Raw genomic sequence first — 11,803 nt, 5'->3', positions numbered from 1 at the left:
CAGGTAAGACAGAGAAAAGCCTAGTGAGGCACACTCTGCTTTGAAAGAGAAGCACATCAAAGGAGTGTAAAGAGGAAAGGATAAGCCTTGGATTGCAGCACCCAAGTGGATAAGACTGGGCCCAAGCACTAAGTACTGCCAATACCTCAGAACTGGCCAGTAGTGCCCTTCTGAGAAGGTGGATCTTTTGGAGGTTCTCCACCTAAGAACCTAGCCAACTCCCCCAAGAGAGAAGAGTCCTTGGAAGCCTCAGCTGAGAGAGAAGAGTCTCAGCACACAGGGAAGGCAGAAATCCAGAAACTGCCCATCAGATTAAAAGAGCTTGTGTTTCTGGAGTTTGGATTTGTTTGTTTGATTTTGCAGAAATGGATTCAACAAATGAGTCTGACAAGAGGAGAACACCAATCTTGACAAGAGAAAACTGGAGACTATGGTTCAAGCTGCAGGAAAACATACTTGGAGGAAAGGGAATCTTCTGGACAATCTCAGACCTCAAGGGGACACTATCATCCTCTGAGTTGTCTGAGGCATCATCAAGCAAGGGAAAAGGCACTGCATTCTCAGAGTTCAGTGCAAACTGGAAGAAAGACAATGCAAGGGCAGTGCACATCTTGATTGAGAGCCTTGGGCAAGATGACCAAGATGAGGTTATGGATGAAACCAGAGCATATGACATTTGGACAAGGCTGCACAAGAAATACAGCAAAGTCCAGCAAGCACATGCAATGGCTATTGTCCAAGAGTTTGTGACATTCAAGATGGAACCAGGAGATACAATCAGGAAATCATGGGTTCACCTTGGCAACCTTGGAAGAAGAATTGCAGAGATTGATCAGAGGGAGTCTCACTACAAGACACCTGAGACAAGAATCAAGCACCTGCTCTTTGCACTTCCAGCAGAATATAAGAGCACAAGGCAAGCCATCCAAGCCCAAAGGGACTTGGAACCTGAGGAAATCCTCCAACTCCTTGAGGCAGAGGAGTCAATGCAGCATAGGAGCCAGTCCCAAGAAACGGCAATGTTTGCCAAGGGCAGAGGCATACAGCACACAAGACTGAAATGCCACCTCTGTGGAGAGGAGCATTTTGGAGGTGTTGCCAAGTGTCCACACCTTGACAAAGCCAAGAGATTTGTCAACCCAAGACAAACAAGCAGGGTGGAGAAGAGAAGATCACCACCCAGAGAGAGCAACTTCAGGAGGAGATCATCACCAGACAAGGATGCACTGAAAGAAATGGTGAAGAAACTCAACCTGAAAGTACAATCCCTTGAGAAAAGCCAAAGATCAAGGAAGTTTTCCAAGAAGGCATATGCTGCCCAAGAAGATGCAGAACCTTCTGCAACAACTGATGCATCTCAATCCCCATCAGAGGATGATGATGTTGATGAAGTTGCACACCTCACAGCGGAAGCAAAAGGCAAGTCAAAACCATCTGAATGGCTTCTTGACTCCTGTGCTTCTTCCCACATGACTGACCAAGAATCACTTTTCAGAGAACTGAAACCTCTTCAGAGGAAAAAGTGGATTAAGGTTGGGGGTGGTTATCTGATAGCTACACATGTGGGAAATGCAGTGGTGGGTGGTCCAAAAGGAAAACTGATTGTACTCAAGAATGTTCTCTTTGTGCCTGGGTTGGGAGTAAATCTTGTTTCTTGGAGCCAGTTCAGCCAGCAGTATGGTGTTCAACCACCAAGTTTCACTCTTGTTTCATTGTCTGGGAAACCAGTTGTCCAGACAAAATTGATAGGAGGAGTACCATTCATTGAGGAGATTGATAACACATTGCAGGAGCTTGCAATGTCGTGTATTAATCAGAATCAAGAGAATGAAGCCTATGCCTTTGAAGCCCAGGAGAAATCCCAAGATCAGTGGGAGCTTTGGCATAGGAGACTTGCACATTTTGGAGAGGGTCTTCTCAGAAACCTGCACAAGGTGTCTGACTTGAGGGCTCAGATTCCCATTCCAAAGGAACATCAACCATGCAGAGTATGTTCCTTGGCAAAGATGAAAAAGCACAGAGGAAAAGAAACTGAGAGAAAACCCCAGAGGCTATCTCTTGTTTCTGTTGATGTCTGTGGCCCTTTGCCTGTCTCAAGACTAGGATACAAATGGTGGCTTGAGATTGTTGACAACTTCTCAAGGAAGAAATGGGCTTTCCCAATGAAATCCAGAGAAGATGCACCAAGTATCCTAAGAGATTGGAAGGTGAAAGCTGAGCTGCAATCGGGAAATCCCCTCCAGATTGTAAAGAGTGATGGAGCAAGAGAGCTTCTTGCTGTGCTAAAGCAGTGGGAGAAGGAACATGGCATTTCCTTCCACACTACTGAGGCATACAACTCCATCCAAAATGGAGTAGTTGAGAGGTCAATCCAAACCTCTGAAGATCATGTGAGAGCAATGTTAGAAGATGCCCACATGCCCATTGAATTCTGGCCAGAAGCCTTGGCAGCCTGCATGGTTGTCAGAAATTCTCTTCCAAATGGCCCAGAAATTGATGGATTCAAAGTGTCACCAGAGGAGGCCTTTTCAGGCATTCAACCCTCTGTGTCACACTTCAGAGTTTGGGGTTGCAAAGCAGTAGTCTACATGGATCCAAGGTCCCAGCCAGCTGGGATGAGATCAGACAAACTGATGAACAGAGGCAAAGATGCTGTGTTCATTGGGTATGTTCCAGATACTGCCAAAATGTGGCTCTTTTGGGAGCCTGACATGAGAGCTATCAAAGCTCACAGCACTGCAACTTGGTTTGAGCATGAGAAAGGAGGAGAGATGGAGCTGAATGTTCCCAAGCTCAATCAGTCAAGCAGTGCACCTGTCAGGAACCCAGTGGGCAGACCTCCAAAGAAGCCAACAGCAGGTGCACCACCTGCAGCTGCTGCACCTGCAGTGCCAAGACCAGATCCTGAATCAACTGGTGAGTTGATTCAGCCTCAGGCACCAAGTGCCAAGAAAGCTGCAGGTCCCAGCCAAACACTCTTTGTGCAGTTGCCACCTCCACCAAAGGACAAGGAGGAGTACCAGAGGATGGAGGATCCAGAAGAAGAAAACTCTGGGGAACCACTTCCCCAGCAGGAGAAAAGTGGAACCACTGAACCACCTGAGTCCAGCCAGGAAATCAATGGACAAGCCAGTCCTGGCACTAGTGGGAGACTGCATTCCAAAGCAAAAGGATCAACTGTTGCACAGCAGGACCCACAAGGACACAGGGATCAGGAGGGGAACCAAGACCAGACCCATGGCCAAAAGAGAAGGAGATCTGTCTCAGATGAAGGACCAGGCCCAGAGCCAAAGGCACACAGCATGGTCACAAGACAAGTTCTGCAGAAGAGACAGAGAGAACATGGACAGGAGGAAGAGCCAAGTGCCAAGCACCACAGAGCATTCCTCAGCCAAGTCCAAGGCCAAGATTGGGAGTGGATTTGGGAAGCCCTGTCAGAGGTTCAAGAATCTGCTTATGCAGCAATTGCTCCTCAAGTCTCAGGACTGAGACAAGAGGTGCCTATTCCAAAGTCCTACAAAGAGGCAATTCAGGACCCCAAATGGGGACACATGTGGGAAGATGCAGTCCAAAAGGAACTGACTGCATTGGGAAGCAACAACACCTGGACAGAGGTTGTTCCCCCGAAAGGAGCAAACCTTGTTACATCCAAGTGGGTGTTTGATGTGAAGAGATCAATCAGTGGAGCCATTGAGAAATTCAAGGCAAGGCTGGTTGCAAGAGGATTCTCTCAGAAGTTTGGAGTTGACTTCCAAGAGACCTTTGCACCAACAGTCAGGCATGACACTCTGAGAGTGTTCATGGCTGTGGTTTGTGAGAAGGACTTGGAACTTCACCAAGTGGATGTGAACAATGCATTCACTGAGAGTACTCTTCAGGAAGAAATCTTCATGATTCCACCTCCAGGAGTTAAGATTCCACCTAACATGGTCCTGCAAATCCTGAGAAGCCTGTATGGACTGAAGCAAGCAGCAAGAGACTGGAACAAACTCTGTGTCTCAAAGTTGAAACAGATTGGGTTCACACAATCAGAGGTGGACCCATGCCTCCTCATCCACCAGGAGAGAAACATTCTCATCCTGACCCATGTGGATGATATCCCAATTGCAGCACCAAAGCTGAAGGATGTGCTTTGGTTTAAGGAACAGCTTGGCAAGGTCTTCAAGATCAAGGATCTTGGAGAACCAGAGAAAATCCTTGGGATGAGGTTGACAAGAGACAGACAAGCTGGAACATTAAAGCTTGATCAAGAACACTTCATCCAAGAGAACCTTGCAAAGCTGGGAATGATCAGAGAAATGGCCAACCCAACTCTCTCACCAATGGACAGTTATGAAAGTCTGAAACCAACAGACTTGTATGATGAGAGAGGGAGCAGATCAGAGTACCAAAGTCAAACTGGTACCTGGATGTGGCCCATGGTTATGACAAGACCAGACATTGCTTTCTCCCTTGGCAGACTGAGCTCATACAGTTCAGACCCAGCCAAGAGGCATATGCATGCTCTGAAGAAACTGGCAAGGTACCTAAGATCATCCCAAGACCTGGGATTGATGTTCAGGAGAAATGGAGGAAAGCTGATTGGGTATTCTGACTCTGACTATGCAATGGACAAAGCAGACAGAGTCTCAATCCTTGGAAGCATCTTCTTCCTTTGTGGAGCCCCAGTTTCTTGGATGAGCAAGAAGCAAAAGTCTGTTGCAACATCAACAATGGAAGCTGAGTACATGGCTATGAATGCATGTGCAAAGCAGTCTCAATTCTTGGCAGCACTCTTGAGAGAGATGGACTGTGCAGGGTTAGTGGGAGAATGCCCATTCCAACCCACTGTAAAGGCCCATCCTGACACAGTTAAAGAGTTGAGGCCAGTACAAATTATGGGAGACAACCAGGCAGCTTTGACCCTTGTCAAAGATGCACACACCCATGAGAGATCTAAACATATTGATGTTGCATACAACCATGTCAGACATCTCTGGTGGCAAAGGAAGGTTGCAGTGGAATATGTTCCAACAAAAGAGATGGTTGCTGATGGCCTAACCAAACCAAAGAATGGGCCACAGTTCCAGGAGTTTGTAAGACAACTCCAACTTGCTTGATAAAAGGCAAAAGATTCATGCCCCAACTGTGGATTGAACTCTGGACCTTGGAGAAGCAAAAGTCCAATCCATGTAGGTTGAGTGTTCAACCACATGGACCGGAATACCAAGCCCAGGAGTTGCACCATGGGAGAAGTGGCTTGCCACACTTGATGAGTAATCAGAGTCTGGTGATCCATATATGGCTCAGAAGAAAGGACTGGAAGAAAAGCAAAATGGTAAGGGGAAACCCCCAGAGAGGATAACCTTCTGGGCTCGCCTATACCACGATACCAGGCCATGGAATTGAACCAAGATAGATTGGGTACACAGCTCCAACCATGTGACCACAGCACCCAATGACTCATCATAACTTGGGGATGGATTTGAATGCAAGAAAGCAGGCAGAAGACCATCTGGCCTGAGTGGGAGTGTTGGAAAGTGCAGTCCAGTTGGACATTCTGAGAGACACTTTGGGACAGCATATTAGGTGACATAGGTCATGTGACGTTAGGTCACATGACTAAGCTGATGCCCCATCTCAGGAGTGAGATGCAACCTGTAACTAACTAACACAATCAACTCGGTTGGTTCCTACCTATCGCCTCTACTTCTACTGCGCTATACGCCTTACGATCCGACCTGCCGACTACACAACTCGACATTTACCAACAATCTTTGGGACGACTGGTTGCCAATGCAGAATATGGACATGGGAATGCAGGACGGTGCCCAATGGTGGGCCCCCAACCAGAATGTCATGCCGGTCTACGGACATTATCAGCCGCAAGGACAATACTATGGTTGAGGCATGGCATATGTATATTGGCTGTCAGTGCTTCAACTGGTCGTTTGTATGGGCTTGGCATCACCGTGCCTACTCTAACTAGGATGCCGAATGCTTCGAACCTTTGAGACACCACCGCGCTTCCGTGACGAGCAAAGCTGCATGCGACAGGACCCTCGATTCTTGAGGAAACAAAGAGGGAGTGACCTGTCACCTAAATAGTCGCATACATACATGTCGATTCGCGCACAAGTACGATGCTCTCGCCACGAGTCAACAACGTGCGAATACAGAGTCACATATCACTCCGGGTGCGAGAGAAAGCCAATACCACTGAGATGATTATGCGCAGCCAGCGCACAGAACAAGGCAAGGGAGACAAAACCGCAAGTACGAACTCACAACGTCAGTGTGGCAATATCAAATGAGCAAAGAATGTATTCATGGGATGGTGTGGCGTGTTAGAGGAAGGGAAAGGAGTACATAGGACTGATACCCACTCTTTAGTCTCTTTTCACTGCATTTCACCTTCCTTCCGCCGCTCTTTTCGCCGACTCTATCCAAGCCCTACCGAAAGCTCTTCATCCTTGTCAATGCTCTCCTGAGTTTCTGTCTCGCGTAGCTGCAGTGAGTGGCTATCTCGTGCCCAGACGCTGCCTTAGGCGCTTCCCAAGGCTTGGAGTGCAACCAAAGCGCCACCAAGCAACACCAGCAAGAGCCGAATATCTCTCAACGCGGCGATGGCTAGAACTCCAGCGCATAAGACTAATTCTCCTACAATTCTGATGCTCAGCAACGATAGCAGCGATTCCGTTGTTAGACCCTCCTCTGCAGTGGTTGCCGCCCACTCTGACAGTCTCTCCTGGTTGCAGGCCCAAGATGTGGGATTGAAGCTCAACTTGGAGTATTCTGTAACTCGGCACGCAGGCACGAGCTCTGAGTTCGTGAATTGGACTCTCAAGCAAATGTACGCAATCCAGCCCAGGATGACTGGCCCAAGTGTCGCGATTGCCATTTCTGGCAAACCTGTTAACACGAACCTCCTGGGGCGTGGGGTTTCGCTGTCGCAGAGCCACATGATATAGATACCAAGGACGAACACAAAGATGGACGCGACTTTCCAGTATGTCTCTGCGGTTGCTAGCGCGAGCTCCACTTCGACCTGGCGATCCATGACTGGAGGAGGAGCAGTGGTAGGCTTTGACAGGTCAAGGCTGCTCTGTCGACGGTGCTCAGCGTCTGCGATGTGTCGATTCCAGGGACTTCGTGAGTGTCCGTTCGTAAGAAGAGAATAAGACAGCGTGAAGCGGCAGCGGCAGTGTGATGACTTTGGTTCTGCTTCTATGCAGTGTGCTGAAAGATTGCTGATGGGGTTCGGCCACCGTGAGAGGATCAGAGATGCCGGGTGTATTGATGTGGATCTTGTACTTCGTGATATGTCGTAGAAGTGTCGCCGAGTGCTTGAGTTGTCGCAAAGCTGCACGGGGCTTGGGGAGAAGTGTGGTATAGGAAGCACTTGCCAAGACTTGCGGACCAACCGTTGGGTCACGGCACCCAATTGCAATCTTTGCGTAGATTTGTGGCCTTACGGGAACTAAAAGCATACGTGGTTAGAGTTCGAAGGCACAGAATTCGCTGTACTGTGCCAGACAGATCCACCCAGGTTGATGACATGCGATATCGTGTCCTAGCCGTGCACGAGTGAATGGTCAGACTGAGGCGACCACAAAGCATGCATGGTTCTCATATCTCCCGATTTTGCTGTCTAGTAGGCCAACAACAGTATCAGCCTGTACTGATACTAGTTGCGGTGTCTGTCGGTCAGTCCAGCGCTAAAATGCATCGATCCAAGACAATCAGGAATCACACATTCCATGGGATGGGGAGGACGAGATGGGAAAGTCCTACACACAATGCATATCATCTTCTCGGCACAAGCTTCATAGCAGGGAGCAATTGCGGGGGCAACGAATTGAGAGACCAAGAAGATGAGGTCGTGAATGAACGTAAGAGAGTCAAAGAATATCCGACTGTCTGCCATGTCTGCAAAATCGTTAGGAGTCCTCACCGTGAGCAATGTTGAAGAGGTCTCCTTTCTCATGCGTGGTCTTACTCTTGATGCAGAGTGGTCTGTGCATGGTTCTCACGATAAGGAGGTACGAGAGTGTGAAAGCGAAGTCGTGGAGATTACCTGACTCCCAAGTCAGGCGCGTCCTTCGCTCGTTCCATTCAATTGAGTACTCGCGGCAGTAGTAGCGGTATTCTTGCCTCCTGCCTCTGCCTCTGGTAGATTAGTGCCTCAGGCTCCGGTTGCTCTCGCTCCACGGAAAGTAGTCACTTCCACAACAAGAACACTTACGACGCGTCAGTCACGTTGGTCTGACCTGGCAGGTAGGAGGTGACGAGAGTTTCGCTGCGCGAAAATGATTTATCACAGACCCGTTGTTGGATGGACCCTCGACCAACGGAGGCTCCTCTGAAGAGGTTAGGTGAGACCTTGGTGCATTGGAGACACGGCTCTTCAAGTCAGAGACAACGAAGTAAGCCAGTAGAGGACTTTAGGTCTCTACAAATCCAACGGAGCATGACTGCGACCTGTTTTGGAATCGAATGGCTTGCAGCATTGGCAACAACAGAGAACTGCGGCAAGCCGTCTCCATTATCCGAGTTCAGCGAGGCAGATTACGAGCGGTTTCGAGATTGCCCAGCTCTGCAGAACTACTGAAAGCAGAGAATGCCAGAGAATTCCTGTTTGGGAAAATGAAGAGGCCCTCATTGACCGTCTGAGACCAGGCCTTGGTGTGCTGGCAGATGGGGCCTCAACACGAGGGACGAGGCCTCTCCAATCGATACGGCCTTTACACAACGAGGCCTCATCAACCATCCAAATCTCAGCACAAGAGACAAGGCTCTCTCATATACCACGGGCTAAGCCTCCTATTGATCCGAAGCCACATCGATTCCAATAGGCTCCTCGAACACAAATCCGATAAGCTTGTCGGAATATGTGATCAACGCCGTGGACGATCTCTCAGCTGTCTTTATCAACGTTCTTTCGCTGGCATAAATGATGGCCCTGATCTGCTCCTTTGCAGACAACTTCCTCTCACATTCCGACCTTCCACTCGCCGCAACTTCACCTAAATTCGTCGACAGCGACTGAAAGTCAATCTTGTTCCATCAATCACCGCCCGCTTTGTCTACTGACACCAGTGTCGCAATGGCTAATAGCGCCGCTGATTTGGCGACCATCGTGCCAATCGACGACATGCCTTTCGCGCCTCAGACACAGGAAGAGCGTCTCCTGTGCCGACTCATTAGGGCAGATGAGCGCGCCTATTACAATCGACTTCTCCAATCCATGCGCGACGAAGATGTCGGAGTCCGATGCTTCACAAGCAGTGGCAATCGTCCATGCGTTTGGATCGGCACTCTGCACGATGGCTTCAGAGTTTACCTTGACATCGCGAAAGTCAGCGGACGTACTGATGGTATACACTACCGTCCAAAGATCTACTACTCAGACGGACCTCTCTCTACTGGACTGACGCCAGCCAAGCGTGTCGACTGGCACATGGATGCAGAGGTGGCTGGCTACAACGATCTGCGCCTGTCGCTGAATCATTGGGAACGCGTGCTTCGCAATTTGGGCTGGAGTGGCAAGAAGGAGATGCTTTGGGCATACAAGAAGTTTTTGGTCAGGCTTTGGCGCTCCTATTGGCCTGATGAGCTTCTGCCAGGACAGAGAAATCGTGCCTCGAACAACCAAGATTCAAGGGATGCGGGCCCTTCTTCACCAAGAGACTCCCTTGCGCCAGTCAACGATGTAGAGGGCGAAGAAGTTGACGAAGTCGAGACCGTTCTCAGAGAATATGGCGTCGCCGACCAGCAAGCCTTGTGGCGCTGTTTCGAAACAACCCCTGAGAACTTCGTGCACCGCCGCGGAGACCAAGGAGTTTTCACGGCCTTGGTTGAAGGGTATCTCGACATGAACACATACTCTACCCTCAGTGTAGAGTCTCGACAAGGTGAAGACCTGGCACGTGCAGCAGCAAGTGCGATCGAAATGGGCCGTCCAGTGACGAATACATACTGGTTCCGCATTTTTGAGGCTCGAATGGCCTCTGGTACCCAGGGCGAGATAATCGTGAGGAATGTTCCAAGCCTCGAAGAGCGGCGGGGAAGCGACTATCAATCTGATCAGGAAGACGATCCAGAGGTTGCATGGTATTCTCGCAATCCTGATGAGTCCAGCCAAGGTGAATACATAGAATACGAGGTTCTGGACGATATCATGGAGCACGAGTTCGGTTCAAGCGAAGGCCACGATCACGAGGGTGAGAATTCAGATTCTGTTTCGTTCATCAGCCATGATGAATCCCCCGATGCTTACGGTCCTGGAAATGCTCAAGTTGACCAGTACGAAGACCACGACTACTACGGTGACCAGGATTTCGATGAGCAGGAAGCGGATACAACTTACTACGACGAAAATTTGACTTATCAGGCAGATCGCGTCGACTCCTGTGAGCCGGCTCCAGATGATATCGACCAATGCGAGTACGACGACGGACAGGCCATGGAGGAAGATACTGAGGGTCGCCTTCATGACTCTAATATAAGCGATGCTGGCCTCGACGAAGAACCTGCGCACACTCTGCCATGGTCGGGTCTTCAATACTCTGAAGATGGCTTTGATGAGGATGAAGAGTAGATGTGCCGGTGAGCATTACCATGGAGACGAATCGAGCACAGGCAGTCACGGCTGGGACGCCAACGGGAAGGTTCCATCTCAGTTGCATGCGCTAGATCGAGGAAGAGCAGCGACAAGGGAAGGAGGCTCACGTATGTCGGTATCAGTTCCACTAGCGTCAGGTCTCCATCTAGATACTTAGTATTCGATGTCCACCTGTGCCGAAAGGTCGGGTAAAATGCAATAGGGATTTTCTTGGGGCTCGATATTCGATGACTTCTCGTGCTGGTCTATGTAGATCCATATTCCATCAGATCTTTACCCAAGGGCGCGGGTGCATATGTGGTAACTGCTACATCTTAATTCCTGCTTGATCACAAGATTGCGAGCAGCGGTAGAGCAATAGCAGCGCCGATACCGTTCATCGCCTTGCTGCCCGCATTATCAGCCGGCGCCGTGCTTGATGGCGTGGACGCCGCGCCACCTGTAGCACTCGTGCTGCCGCCAGCAGTCGTCGAGCCTGCCGAGCCTGTACACATCGAAACATGTTAGTCATGCAGCAGGGCGTACTACTTCACATTCGGCGCGGAGCCTTCTTACCAGTAGTACTCATACTGGAGTCGGTGTTAGCGGTGCTGGATGCTCCCGACTGTCCGCTGGTTAATGTTGAAGTCATACTCTGTGTGCCCGAAGAGGTCGTGGAGAATTGGCATTTGCGGGCCAGATCGAATGCATCGTTGTCGGCATCTCCGCCGTTGTTCTTGATGCAGTTGGCGCAGTCTGGGATGACCGAGGCCGCGTTCTGCGCACCACAGACGCACTGAAGGTAGGCGTCGTCTCCACCTAGAGTTCCCGAGTCAGTACCTCGATGATCTTGGAGCCCTTGGGTCCCACTTACTGGTAGAGTCGTCACATTGCTGAGTCGAGCTGACAAGCGCATTGCAAGTGCTTTGGCAAGCATTTGGAATGTCGTTCGAGTCAATGTCTTGTGCTCCTGCGAGTGCGGCCAAGGCCACAGCAAGAAAGATGCGTGAAGTATGCATGATTGTTGTTGAGAGTTTGCTGCCTTTTTTGTCAAAAAAGGGTGAGAATGTGATAGATTGAGATGTTCTAATCTTGGGCCGCTCGTCGGAGGACTTATATATCATAAAGCGACAGGCAACCGCATACTTCAGGTCCGATACAACGTTGCACAGTCCCTCACTAAAACGTTGTTGACCTGCTCCATGATGTCAGAAAATGGGG

At 49.7% G+C, this 11,803-nt stretch overlaps 4 protein-coding genes across 4 annotated transcripts; 2 read left to right on the top strand and 2 right to left on the bottom strand.

Annotated features, from left to right (window-relative positions):
* Positions 1–365: 365 nt before the first annotated feature.
* CKM354_001046600 (uncharacterized protein) lies at positions 366–5,099 on the top strand (the record flags this gene model as incomplete). The annotated part of the gene is made up of 1 exon (XM_044805925.1): positions 366–5,099. One exon carries the CDS (start codon positions 366–368, stop codon positions 5,097–5,099), a length of 4,734 nt encoding a protein of 1,577 aa, XP_044661860.1.
* Positions 5,100–6,523: 1,424 nt separating this feature from the next.
* On the bottom strand, positions 6,524–7,039 carry CKM354_001046500 (uncharacterized protein; the record flags this gene model as incomplete). Its single annotated transcript, XM_044805924.1, has 1 exon — positions 6,524–7,039. The coding sequence occupies one exon, from the start codon at positions 7,037–7,039 to the stop codon at positions 6,524–6,526; it is 516 nt and encodes a 171-aa protein (XP_044661859.1).
* A 2,046-nt stretch (positions 7,040–9,085) lies between these two features.
* Positions 9,086–10,579, top strand: CKM354_001046400 (uncharacterized protein; the record flags this gene model as incomplete). The annotated part of the gene is made up of 1 exon (XM_044805923.1): positions 9,086–10,579. The coding sequence occupies one exon, from the start codon at positions 9,086–9,088 to the stop codon at positions 10,577–10,579; it is 1,494 nt and encodes a 497-aa protein (XP_044661858.1).
* A 353-nt stretch (positions 10,580–10,932) lies between these two features.
* CKM354_001046300 (uncharacterized protein) lies at positions 10,933–11,601 on the bottom strand (the record flags this gene model as incomplete). The annotated part of the gene is made up of 3 exons (XM_044805922.1): positions 10,933–11,087; positions 11,159–11,401; positions 11,457–11,601. The coding sequence occupies 3 exons, from the start codon at positions 11,599–11,601 to the stop codon at positions 10,933–10,935; spliced, it is 543 nt and encodes a 180-aa protein (XP_044661857.1).
* Positions 11,602–11,803: the final 202 nt, after the last annotated feature.

Source organism: Cercospora kikuchii, assembly GCF_019650295.1.
Source record: "Cercospora kikuchii DNA, contig_00007, whole genome shotgun sequence".
NCBI lineage: Eukaryota > Fungi > Ascomycota > Dothideomycetes > Mycosphaerellales > Mycosphaerellaceae > Cercospora > Cercospora kikuchii.
The sequence above is the reverse complement of the archived record's forward strand: the minus strand, read 5'-3'. Positions and strand labels throughout refer to the sequence as shown.